At 43.9% G+C, this 13,624-nt stretch overlaps 3 protein-coding genes across 3 annotated transcripts; all 3 read left to right on the forward strand.

Annotated features, from left to right (window-relative positions):
- Positions 1–6,016: 6,016 nt before the first annotated feature.
- Positions 6,017–8,164, forward strand: EV422DRAFT_506771 (uncharacterized protein; the record flags this gene model as incomplete). Its single annotated transcript, XM_053068595.1, has 1 exon — positions 6,017–8,164. The coding sequence occupies one exon, from the start codon at positions 6,017–6,019 to the stop codon at positions 8,162–8,164; it is 2,148 nt and encodes a 715-aa protein (XP_052925256.1).
- A 591-nt stretch (positions 8,165–8,755) lies between these two features.
- EV422DRAFT_506772 (uncharacterized protein) lies at positions 8,756–11,449 on the forward strand (the record flags this gene model as incomplete). Its single annotated transcript, XM_053068596.1, has 3 exons — positions 8,756–10,010; positions 10,056–10,187; positions 10,266–11,449. The coding sequence occupies 3 exons, from the start codon at positions 8,756–8,758 to the stop codon at positions 11,447–11,449; spliced, it is 2,571 nt and encodes an 856-aa protein (XP_052925257.1).
- A 581-nt stretch (positions 11,450–12,030) lies between these two features.
- On the forward strand, positions 12,031–13,420 carry EV422DRAFT_596752 (uncharacterized protein; the record flags this gene model as incomplete). The annotated part of the gene is made up of 5 exons (XM_053073611.1): positions 12,031–12,172; positions 12,215–12,358; positions 12,379–13,138; positions 13,183–13,228; positions 13,301–13,420. The coding sequence occupies 5 exons, from the start codon at positions 12,031–12,033 to the stop codon at positions 13,418–13,420; spliced, it is 1,212 nt and encodes a 403-aa protein (XP_052925258.1).
- Between the last annotated feature and the right edge of the window lie 204 nt (positions 13,421–13,624).

A 13,624-nucleotide genomic window follows, 5' to 3' on the forward strand; every position in this document is an offset into this window, starting at 1 on the left:
TTCCGCCAAACTTCACATTCATCGTTCGGAAGCAAGCCATTGCACCAATTTCAGAAATCTGCGCATCCGTGACGGGGCTGCCATCAGCGTTTTTCACAGTAATTGTTCCCCATAGATACGAACGTTGAGGTCTCAAAAAGGAACTATTGGAATCAATTACGATTTTTATAGCATTTCCAGGTGATTTTGAACTAAACGTCTCCTTGATTGGGCGATAAATCGCAATATTTTCGCTGAGAGCGTCTGAATGCATCGAAAATTGTCTAGAACTATAGATCCAGTTTGAAGGAACAACGGGATTTGTTGACATTATTTTAAGTTATAATGGTTTAACATATCTCTTAGAAAAAAATAATCAATGTCCATCAACGTCCGCCAAAGATTCCCATATACGGATCATCATCTGCTTCGGGAGGATCAAATTCTACAAACGTGTTTTCCTCCACAGAGTCGTCTTTGTACGCAGCAGGTTGAAGCGCGTTAGGCATTCGATTGATTTTCGCTATACGCTCTTGTCGCTTTTGTTCAGCAATTTTCTTTTTTTCCGCTTCATATTTCTCAATTATCTTTCTTGCTTCGTCCTGTTTAGATTCTTTTGCCCTTTTCTCTTGCTCCTTTTTCTGTTCTGTATCTGCTTTCTCTTTGAGTTCCTTCATCTTCTTCAAGTTCTCGGTACGTTTCTCTTGCGCTCGACGCATCGCTTCGATCTGTTTTTCAGATCGCGGCTTTTTGACCTTCACCTTTTCAATAACAGCCTCGGTGATCGGGTCGTCAACAATTGGTTTTTCTTCCTGTACAGAAGGGTTTTCAGTAGATGCGCTTTCGTTTTCTGACATTTTGTTCAATGTTTTACTGTACAGAAGAGAAAAAAAATTCGTTATACAACGAGGTCAATAGGGTCATCATAGATTCCCAAATGAATTGTTATTGGAGCGGATGTTCTCACAACTTGCAACGATGCACTATCTACAATTTGGATATCAATTTGATTGAGTGTAAGATCTTCGGCTCGATGAAAGTTGTCACTCGGGTTGACCCATGTCAAGATATCTCCATACGAATCAGGATTTATCGCTGCTAGACAATTGATGTCCGAGTCAATACCAGCCGGATAAAGAATCGCTCCATTTGTCTGTAGAGTCCTTGAAGTTATTAGAATTGGTTGTGACGCGGATAGATTGAGTGTGTTTGGAAATGTTATACTTGATCCATATCCGGTTTCATTCACCTTATCGATACCAAGGTGCAGAAAAGCGCTTGAACCACGGGACCCTCCAAGGATCTTGAACGTTTTACTTCCAGAAGTTGAAACAGTCAGTCTTCGAGTCACTCCATCGTAAGACACACTGTACGGTTGAGACCCCGCTGCAGTCATTGCGCTTCCAAGAGCACTCAAAATGTTTGTTGAGTCGTACGTCCCTTCGGGCAAAGTCGCTTTTCTTAAAGTCGTAGATCCTGACTCGGCAAAAACAACCGCGTTGTTAAAATCGGATGTCGCACTCCATGACTGCAGTAGAGATACCGAAATAAGTCTCCATGCGTAACACGGGACGGTATTTTGAAGACGAAATGTACAATTATTCATATCTGGTAACGTACCAGAATTGAGGATAATCTCTCGAAACATCGATTTCTTATCTTTTGTATAATGTAAAGAGATTAATTTTACGAGTGCGCTAAATATGAGAATTGCTAAACCAAAAATTCCTTCCGAATATCAGATACACATAAAGGACAAGACGCCCGATGACTATCCGAAGAAATTCTTCACTTTGACTCTAGTCGGGAGTTCAAGAGCAGGGAAGACCACCTGTATTATCAATCTCATCCAGAATTGTGCAAAAGCGTATGAAAATGTTGTGGTTTTCTCTCCAAGCGCTGACTCGCCGGAATGGACAAGTTTGAAGAAATGCGATAACGTGTACATGTCCAGCATAGTATCGAATCACGTACTGAACAACCTTTTCGAGAAGCAGAAACTACTTTATAAACAAGATAAATCCAAAAATCATATGCTGTTAATTTTGGATGATTTTGGTATCCTTGCGAAAGAAAACGGCCCCGGTATTGGAAAGGAACCTAAAGAACCCGAACTGATATCGAGCGGTATAAGACAGATGTTAGACTTACTGTACTCCAGGGCGAGACATAATGGGATGTCGGTTCTCTGTTCTCTTCATGACACGAAACAACTCACACCGTTACAAAGAGTGAATTCCACCCATTGGATTTTGTACAGATTGAACCAAAAGCAATACGAAAAGATTGCGGGTGAGATTCGCTGTCATTTGTCCGAGTCGGAGTTTGTAAATTTAGCAGAGAAATACACTGTCAATCCTTACCACGCGCTATATGTTGATTTAAAGTCAGAGACAAACGAAGGAGTCTTTAAACAATTACAACCAGAAACGCATTAAAGAAAAAATTGTGGACTTAAAGTATAAGATGTTTGATAACATTTTCTATTTGCCAAATTCGCTAACCAAAGAATCGTTTGACAAACTTCTAGAAGAACTATCACAGGATAGGCTTTGGTTAGACATGCCGGAGGACGTAAGGACGAGAACTTTACAGCAATGTAAGGAAGAAATAGTTGTGAATATCGTTCAGTCGCATTTGGACAAGCAAGTTCCAGTTAAAACTCCAAGAAGAAAAAAGGCCGCCTGAAGATTTCCCAGTTTTTTCGTCCCAAATATGACGTAAAACTATTTTCCTGCAAGTTAAGCAACAAAGACATCTTCCGCGCGACCAAACTCCTGAACAATTAGTGCCATTTTACTATTTGGGTTGTGCTTTTTCAGGTTGATTCGGGCTTTACCTATACAGTTTGACTTCTTAATTGACTGCATCAAGCCCAAGAAACAGGCCCAGGTGTTTTTATCAATTTCACCCAAAAATGACAAAAATTGACCATAACATTAATTTGTGGTCAATTGATAAACAAAGATGGACTCCGACAACACAGGAACCTCCTCTCTCAGATATGAGCCCATCACTCCGGAGGATCTCCGGAACCTCACCAAGTTTTACTATCAGAATCAAAACTTTCTAGGACGAGACAAATTGTGGTATGCGTATAGAAAAGCATTTCCAAATAGCAGGATTTCACAAAGAACTCTTCTCAACGATTTTCTGAAGAAGCAAGAGATTTGGCAGAGATCTACAAAAGTTATGGGATCCCGAGGCTCGATAAAACCGATTTTGGCCGGAAAAGAAGGAAATTACCAGATCGATTGTATAAATTTGACATCGATAGCATACAATGGATATAAGTATTCGGTCAACGCTTCAGACATCCTCACTAAAAAGGTGTATAGTATGGCGATGAAGTCACAAGATCAAGCCACTGTTGTCAAGTTTCTAGGAACAATGAAACGGGATGGCGCTGTGCTAGTAAGTTTTACATCCGATGTAGGTACGGAATTTCAAGGTCAGGTGCAAGAGTGGGCCGACTCGAATAACGTGGAGTGGAAGTTCGGACAACCCGGTGTCCCCCAAGGACAAGGACAGATTGAATCCGTTAACAAAAATATAAAAAATCTGATCTATTCCTCGATACGTTTCGGAAAACGGGATTGGCCAAATTATCTTCAAAAACTCATAGATAATTTAAACAACACGAAAACGTATGCGACAGGGAAGGCTTCAAACGAAATCTTACAAGATGAACATGAAGCCATTTTCGATCGCATACGGAACAAGAAATTGAAAGGGGTGAAATCAACAGTTTTGAACGAATTTAAAGTGGGAGATGTTGTAAGAAAGATAATACCGTTACCAAGTGGTATTAAAAGGCGCGCAAAAGTTGGATATTTCTCGTCACAAACTTATAAAATTGCAGGGAAAGTGCAAAGTAACTATGCAGGTTATGTTTCATCGTATAAATTAAACAGAATGGATGGAACAAGACTTCCTGGTTTAACATCTGCTAACGACCTTCGGCTAGTTCCATCAGGAACCGTCAACGTACCGAACATCGCTTCCCAGCCAGATCCCAATGAAAACGATGAATGCGAAATCGATTCAATCCTTGATAGTAGAGTAGTACGTAGAGGCAACAGAAGGATAAAGCAGTACAAGGTTCTATGGAGTGGTTATGATGCGTCCCAATCAACTTGGGAAGATGAAGGGAATCTCGAAAATGCACGGGAGGCCATAGCCCAGTATGAAGAGCAAAATGGATAATAGGTTTTCAAAACTTGTCATCTAGATTTAAATCGTCATTAAGATCGTCGATATCCATCGCATCATCATTAGATGAGCCTTCGTTCTCCCTGTGAAGGTTATAATACACTTGTCGTGTTGCATAGGAATGACCATGCTTTTTCGCAAACTCTTTTTGGACCCGAGGATCTCCGTTATCCAATTTGATCGAGTCAATGACTACAATTTTTCAAAGTTCATTGACTCCAAGTTCTTCTCCGATATGTTGTTTACAAGCGATCTTCATAGCCCTTCCAAAACCTCCGCCTTCATAGGGTTTACTTGCGTTGCGCGCTTTTTCAAACAATTTACTTTGACCTTTAGCCTTACGAATATCAACCAGATTATCAATGTGCCTTTTGACAATGTCATCGATAATTGTAATAAGAACATCGGTGTCTCCCTTATTTTTATTACATGCTTTTATCAGAAAGGTATGGGTTTCCGTATCAAATGTGACATTATCCGCTTCGGAAATGAGCATAAACTTTGCTTCGCCAATGTCCGCTCTTCGAATGACATCTGAACCGACAAAACAAGCCGCTGCTATGAGCAACCCATACTTATATGGGTCTTTAACGGCCTTTTCTTTACGTTCATCCAATTTCTCGTAAAGAGCATTGATTAAAGCGTCCTTTTCGATGAAGCGGTTCGTTTCATATTCTTTATCCATTACGAGATCCCGGGCTTGTATCTCTTTGCAACGATCGCCGTTGATCTTGAGATAGAAATGTCCCATTTCGTCAATATGCGTAAGTTTGTCCATTGTGCACGCATCTAGGAATCGTTTCTTTGCAGTTTCACCATAGAGGCTAGACGAAAGCCAATCATACAATCCTATTTTTTCCTCGTTTGTCATAATTTTGAACAGAGCGGACAACACCTTTGTACAATTCGCTCCATCGTCTTTAGGGTAATTTTTTTTCAAGATTTTCATGACATCGGTTGGAGATGATAGGACATTCGGATCAAGAATCCCGTATGCTTCAAGTCCATTACAAGCCGACAGATATACCTTTCGGCTACTCGGAGCCAATCCTATCTTTCCATTCTTTTGTTGGACGGTATCGGCATATCGGTTGATAAGTTTCTTTGCTATTTCAATATTCATTGCTGTGTCGTTCTTTGGTTGTGCATAAACCATTACTCGTTTTTACTCTTTAAATAAGAAATTTAATAACATTGGTAATATCGATATTAAACGCATGTTTACGTCATCGCGCGCGAATACTTACAGGTGGAACTCCGATTTCATCAGGATTCAAGAAAACACCCACCCCCAAACAAAACTTTAATCAGTACAGAACCACCCCCACTTCCCCGAGTATGATCATGCAGAATCGCCCACACCTGCGCCGTCTATTCAGCCGAAACCACCCCCGCGGCAAGGTTACTAAAATTAAGCATTCACCCACATGCGGAGTGAGTAAAAATGGTACAGAAACAAATCACCCCCTAGAGGGGGTGATTTGACTCTTCTCGAAACAAAATACGGGGGGTGTTTCCATTCCATAACTGAGCAATGCAAGCGGGGGTGTTTTCTACCTCCCGTTTTCCAATGCCCGCGGGGGCGTTTCCTGTCGGTTACCACCCGGGTACTGTTTCTACATGTTGATATCATTTACTTTACAGTTAGGTGAGGTTGCGGATGTTGTTCTTTCCCGTTTGCGGAAAGGAAAACTGCCACGAAAAAATATATAAGGGTAAAAAAATGTTTGTTTCCCCTCAAAAAATTTCAAACAGTTCCTCACTCTTAACAACTATTGCACACAACCGCTTTCGCCATAACTTTCAACAAACGCACGTTCTCAACATGCAAAAACGCCAAAACACCATGGAATTGGCTCCGAAGCGCATCAAAATAGCCAAACGTACCGTCCAAAGGGCTGAACCGGGCTCTTTGGATGTGATCAATAACGAAGTGAATCGCAATGAAGACCATATCGATCTCTCAGTTGCGTTGGACTTGGACAATATATTCGATATCGATCCTATGAATTTGAGCATCGAGCCATTGGATTCTCATTCGACTCAAAACACTCCGACGATCAACAAGCCCGATCTCGTTGGCTTGCAGATGGATGTCAATCAAAATGAAAACGTCATGATTGACAACCAAACCGATGTCAATAACGATCATCCCCAGGAACGTCTGGAAGATGTGCCTGACCGAATCCTTCCGGGCACTCAAACGGTTATAATTGACGACATTCAGATCGATAACCCCAAGGAACTTGCAGAAAATATGCAGACGGAAGAAGTTCCGGGTTTGAACATTGAAGACATCAAACCTGAAGCAATTACTGTTACCAGCACCGCAGTTGTTGTTCATAAAGAAAATCCGGATTCTTCGAATCATGATATATCCTTGTGTGATTGTAGAGGATGTACCAAATGTCGATTATACGCGAATTTCGCTTACGCTTTGAGAGTATACAAGGAGCCGAAATCCGGGGATCAATGGATAACCCATGCTGCGGACTTCTTCGAATTTGATTATGGACATCTCATCCGCTTGGGCGACAAAAAGGGCTTCTTGCGATGTAATCCCTCGACGCGAACGAATATATGCTTGAACAAAATCGCCTTCACAGCCTACGTCGCCCAAGAATTGTTCGATATGTTCAATGCGGTCGATCAGAATGCAACCCCGGGAGCGAAGAACGAGATTACCCAAAAATGCAAGAAAGTGGTTGACATCCTATACGGCCGGATGCAGTTAAAGAAGGCTGAGGATCCAGTACCTCCTGTAGACAATAGCCATCTGATCGCTTTCAGAAACGGCTATGTCTACGACCGAAATATTGGTGAATCTCGAAAGCGCATTGATGAGGATGGTGAAATTGAAACGTTCAACTACGATCTTGTCGAGTGGGATACCGAGAAATATCCCACACAGCGGTACTTGTGGGATGCCATATGCAAAATATGGCCTGAGAATTCCGATCGCTATTATGCGCTCACCAGTCTCAGTACATTCTTGGGAAGCAGACGCGGTATCCGTGAATTGCTTATATTTCACGGGGAAAGTTCCAATGGCAAAAGTTTGATTGGAGGATTGATGAAACTTATAACATGTCATCGCTTTCTGGGAGCAACCGCGCAGACGTTACAAAGGAAACCTGGGAACGGAAATGAACCATCTGAGATTCACTGGAAAATGGGCCAAAAATCAACACTCGTCACTTGGTTTTCTGAAGGGGATGAGAAAGATTTATATTACGGTTCAGCAATCAAAATCGCTGTCGGAGGCGATTCTACTTCTGTCCGGAGGGGTCATAACAAATGTGAGCAGGTTACGGTAGAGGGATTGGTGATTCTCGCTACGAATCATTACCCTTATTTGGATTGCGGACTGTATGATAAGGATCACAAGGACATCACAGCCAAATTGGTGGTGATACCTTGCAAATCGACGTTCGTCGATGCAGATGAACATTTTGACCCGAGTCAAAATATATATTTGAAGGACTTCGAACTCGACCGTCTCATCCAAAACGCAAGTCCGGACTTGGCGAGTGCCATGATGGCACTAATGATTTCGTTTCACAACGATCATCTGCTAGAGAAAGAATATCCGATACTGAGAAAACCCGCATCAGTGGTTTCAGCGACTGAGGAATTAATCACGAGAGTACACCCGTATCGCACGTTCCTGAAGGAAATGTGTGTCATTGAAGAAGGCGCGAAAATGTCGCAATGCGTGGCAATTCAAACTCTACGAACATGGATGAAGGAGCATCCGGTATGGTACAAATCCGTACCTCGGACCCAGGATTTCAAGGGTTTTCTGCTACACGCATACGATAAGACAGTTACTTTCGGCCAAAACATACGAATAAACGGAGTACAGACAACCGGATATCACGGGGTCAGATTGAAGAACGAGGATAATGATGGAGGTTATAATAAGTTTCTGTTTGGCAGTATCGACATCCTTGCGAGAGGCATTGAAGAGTAGTTCCAGATATTTGCGTTACAATTGTAAATAAGTAAATAGTTCCTTGTACATATCAATTTGAATAAATTTCAAAGAAACAATGCGTCCTTGGTATCCAAAGCGGTCTCCTTCGGGCAAAATTATTAACCCGAAAGGAACTCGACAATGCAAGACCGCTGAATGCCAATCAGAACCTATTCCCTACATCAAAAATCGGCTATACTGCTACGATTGTTGGGTCAAGTCAAAGGAACCTAAAGGCTTCAAGATAGAATTCGATTTGGATTGATCCAGATCATCTGATTTCGAACTCAAAGGCTCCTTCAATGTCCTTTTGATGGTGATGTGTCTCCGCGTCCTGCATGATTCTACATTACCCAAAATTCGCGCAACAGTGGATGCGGCAATATCTAGTTTTCTAGCAAGATCACGGACGCTCCGGCCTGTGACAGTCTTGATTTCTCCATCCTCAAAGAGTGATGCAATATAGTTGTAAGGAATGTACATCTTTGTAGCAATAACGATGCTTCTTTATTGGTACATATATGTTTATTTTTGTTACTTGCGTTTAAATGCCATTTAAACTTCTAAGTGTATTCTTAGTAAAGCACCATGTCTTCCAAATTTGCTGCTCACGTTGAATCCAAACCTATCAGAGACATCTACCATTTCAAGGAATCTTACTTCGGAGGTGTTCCCGAGTTCAATTGGACACTCGAAGAATACGAAAAGAAACATATGGAACACAAGTGGCTTACCGAAAACTTTACAAAATTGGGCGCCAATGACAAGATCAAATTGTTTGTCGATTTCGATATGAGATTTGAGGAAGAATCCGATCTGCCCTCTGAAGAAGTTGAGACTGAAATCCGTAAAGGTGTTGATAAAGTATTTACCTCCTTGTATTTAAATGAGGATATTACTTTTCATTCTGCATTCCGTACAATGGGATACGCTCCTAAGCACACCAAGGACAAAAATGGTAAATACGTCGAAACCGGTGGTGGATATAAAGTCTCTTATCGCCTATGGGCAGATGGTATGTATACGACCCGGAATGAAATGAAGAAGAAACTCAAGAAATTCATCCCAGATTTGTCCGACTTCCCGGATGTTGTTCGAGACTACAATTTCAAGGATGGAGTTTTTGATCTTTCTGTCTATGACAACAATCGGTCCATGGTGATGGTGGACAAAGTCAAAAATCGTTGGGATAACCGACTTCTCATCAAAAGCGAACCAGATGCACCAATCTCTTCATATATCATTCAATATGTAGAGGCGGACTGGACCCCGGTTGAATGGACAATTCAATCTGATAGTAGAAAGCGTCCTGCCAATGATGAATTTGTCCTGGTTCCGGACTCGGACCTTGAAGACCAACCGCAACCAAAGAAGAAAAAGGCAAAATATCCTATTGACAACGATGCTAATACGGAGGTAATCAGCACTATTTACGATTCAGTTACCAAACTCTGTGGAAAAACGGAATATTTGGAAAGAGATTTTGGGGCCGTACAAAAATATGAGGATGCGATTGTGGTATTTTTGAGAACCACATACTGCATGTTGCACCATGCAGAACACGATGTCTCCGTTCCCAAAATATTTTTCATAGTGGATCGAAAGAAATTCACGTTCAAATGTCAGCACTGTGAACGCTCAAAAACCTATGGTCATAAAAGCAAAAAGATCTTGGACTTGTTCCCGCCGCCCATTACTGAACCCGCAAAAACGAGTGAAGAAAAGGATACTGTTGTAACTTGTGAAGATTTGGAAGGTCTAACAGGTTGGGAGAAGTTTGATTTCCGCCGAATTTTGAATATTAGCCACAAGAATACCGCCGAATGGTTCATTGAAGAGCGAGGTGAGACTTTATTGAAACATTCAAGCGGCTTGATGTTTGTTCTAGGCAAAGATAATATCTGGCGAAAGTATGAGGGCAGGGTCCGAAATAGCGACTTGAATCTTCAGATTGCAGACACGTTGATTAGCAGTTTTGAGAAACTACTAGATGATTTTGACTCACAAAGAAGTGATCACGGTAAGTATCTGAAACTGCGATGGATTTACGAAAAGTTTCGAATGCTGATCGAGGAGACTACGTACTCCATCAATGTAGCACAGAACGTGGAACGGCTCTGTACCGCGAACGACACTTGCATCGAACTTTTTCTTTCAAAACCTCACCTATTTGCTTTTAACGATAAAGTGTACGACCTGATTGAAGGAGAGGCAAGATCCATCAAATGGGATGATTACATACTATTCACATGTGGTTACAACTATCCGACGACGCGAAGCCCTGAGATGCGTGAGAAGATTGAAAACTTTTACCAATCTATATTCCGAACTGAAGAATTGATGACTTACCGACTTTGCAATGTTGCGAGGTGTCTCTACGGAGAACTAGTTGAGGAAATCTTCACGATCCTCAAGGGGCCGGGTCGGAACGGAAAGGGTGTGGAAGGTACTCTCCTTGCTGTTACGTTTGGAAATTACTTCTATACCTTGGACAAGAAAAACTTTACCCGGGAGCAGCAAGATGTTGACAAAGCAAACTCGCAACTATACAATTGCTTCGGAAAGAGGTATTTGATGACAAGCGAAACAAATAAGAATGATCGATTTTTATCCGAAATGTTCAAGAAAGTGTCTGGGAATGATAAGATAACAGTGAGAACACTTAACGGTAAACCCATCAGTTTTCCGATCACTGGGCAAACCAATGTTCAGACAAATGAAGACCCGGTCTTTGATAAAATAGACCTCGCATTGTGCAATCGGGTGCGAATGCAAGAGTTTCCATACAGTTTCACTCTCAATGGCTCTGAACCGATCAAGGAAGAGGGAGATGGAATTCAGGAGGAACAACTTCAAAAAGAAGGTGATATGAAATTGAAAGGATACTTCAAAACAAATGCATGCCGGGACGAGTTCATTTTGCTTCTCATTGGCATATTCCGCAAACGTTTTGTGAAGGAAGATAAAACCCTCAATATGAGCATTGAAGTCCCTGCAGAGGTACGAGCCTTCACCCAAAAGAACTTAGCGAACAGTTTGGCAGCAGCGAAATGGTTGAAGTTCCACTACGATATCACAGGAAGCGATGATGACCGGGTGACCAGATCTGATTTATACAAGGAGTATTCCGTTACGGTTCTCGATCAATCAAGGCGCGTCGGAAAGCAGCAATTCTTCAAAGAACTAACAACCATTCAAATCAAGGAACGAAAAATAAGAGGGAACATATGGTTCCTCGGACTGAAAAAGGCGACCAGAGAAGGAGAGATGTATATAGAATAAGCGGGGGGCATTTTGAGAAGTGGGGCAAAGTGAAAATGCCCCCCTAGAGGAATGTAGAGAAGTGGAAAGAAAAGAGAGAGTGAGGACGGGATAATAGATGTAGGGGGGCATTTTGGCAGTTTCAAAACCTATGAGAGAATATATAAAAAGTATTTGAGAAGCAATAATGAGAAAAGAAGTGTGATTTGTGTGGGAGAGGGTGGGTTTGAAAATTGCCTTTTTGCCCCCCTACATGAAATATGGTATGGGCGAATAGATAGGAAGGGTAGTTTGGCTAGACGCATGTAGGGGGGCATTTTGTTTTGCCCCCCTTTTTCAAAAATGCCCCCGCAGACGGGAAAAAGATACAGGGGGGCCATTTTGGCAGTTTCTAAACCTATGAGAGGATATATGAAAAGTTTTGAAAAGAAGAATGAGAAAAGGATGTCTCTTTTTGGTGGTGAGAGTTGGTTCGAAAATTGCCTTTTTGCCCCCCTACATGGAACACGGAATGGGGAAGTATAGAAAGGTTGGTTGGACTCGACGCATGTAGGGGGGAATTTTGACTTTGCCCCCTTTCCCAAATTGCGGAAGGATGGTTAATGGCTGAAAGGCTTGTGCGGTTAATGCATAACACCAAAGGTGTAGGGTACATTGTTAATACATTACACCATACACCCGCCAGTACGGTTAATGCATTACACTTTCAGCAGCCGTTACGGTTAATGCACAGTGTTGAGTGGAGTCAGTACGGTTAATGCACAGTGCAATTGTATAGTGGATCAGTGCATAGCATAAACCATTGGTTTATGCTATGCACTGATCCACACGCCGAACTCAATCTGGTGCTGGAGCAGGCAGGGGTAGGGACGACCGAAACTACTCCTGCCTTGCTCCTGGAGGAGTCTGCGTTGTTTGCGGGGCTTGGACGTCCGCTGCGTGGCGAACAGACATTGTGAACAACGTCAAGACAGCCAGGGCGGCCTGCAATAAGTGTGGGCGCGCGCAGGCATATCTGGACGCCATCGCTGCCCTCCCGGGCAAACCCGTCGTCCCCTCAACCACCCTCCCCGCACCCGCCCCAGCCACCACGCACCTCACCCACCAGCCCCCCGTCTCCGCCCACCATCCCCCCGTCTCCACCATCCCAACCCCCATCACCACCGCCCAGCCCCCCGTCTCTGCTGCCGCTCCCCCTGTCTCCGCCCCCCAGCCGCCCGTCGCCGCTGCCGCTCCCACCGCCCCTATCCCCAACCCCCTTGCATTCACCAGCCTCCTCAACCCCGCCCCAATCCCCAACCCCATCCCAATCTCCGCCCTTCTCAACCCTGCCCCCATCCCCACCTGCCCCACCCGCGCTGCCGCCATAGCAGGGGTCGCAGCCGCAGCAGCAGCAGCAGCAGCGCCCACCCCGACGACCGGTGACGAGGAGGAGGGGTATGACGAGATGGCGCAGGAGGAGCTGGCCGCGATTGAAGAGGAGGAGGGGCACTGGAGGGCGTTGGGAAAGCTAGTGAGGGAGACGTGCGGTTCAACAATACGCCAGGCGATGAAGGCCCACACCACGCCCCTCTTTGACGCACACCGAGCGCGCCTGGCCGCTGCAAAGCAGAAGGCCGAGGAAGTGCAGGCTTTTACCCCCGCCTCCGACGACGCCGATGATGATGACGAGGAGTATACGTCGGTGGAGAGCAGCCTCCCACACTCGTAGTCCGTGTCGTCATACGGATCTACATCTGGTGGCAACAAGACAGCGGGCTCCGAGTTGTGGGAGGAGGAGGATTATGCATTTGCGTGAGGGTGAGTTCATCATTGTCTCCGAGACAACTGTCTCCGCCATCTCCACTGCTCCTGACACACGCTCTCTCATAGAGCAAATCGCGAGGCTGCCCCTATTCCGGGCTGTCTCCATCGATCGCGGGAGTTGAGAGCGGAACGTTCCATGAGATCGGAATGCAGAGCAACTACGACGGCGACGGCGACGGCGACTGAATTTCATCTGCAGTCTGAGAGGGAGTGTTTATAAACAACCCATTTCAGCAGGAATAAAACGAAAAGGACCGTGAGGCAGAGGAAAAATGGTCGTGGCTCGAGCTGTTTGAGAGTGGGTAAGGTTGCTTTCTGTTGCGATACATAGTACGTACGGTAGTTGTGCTGTTCAGTTAACACCCACAAAGCGCCGAGCGCGACAGTAGT

The sequence above is a fragment of the Fimicolochytrium jonesii genome, assembly GCF_025526975.1.
Source record: "Fimicolochytrium jonesii strain JEL569 chromosome Unknown EV422scaffold_13, whole genome shotgun sequence".
Classification (NCBI taxonomy): domain Eukaryota; kingdom Fungi; phylum Chytridiomycota; class Chytridiomycetes; order Spizellomycetales; family Powellomycetaceae; genus Fimicolochytrium; species Fimicolochytrium jonesii.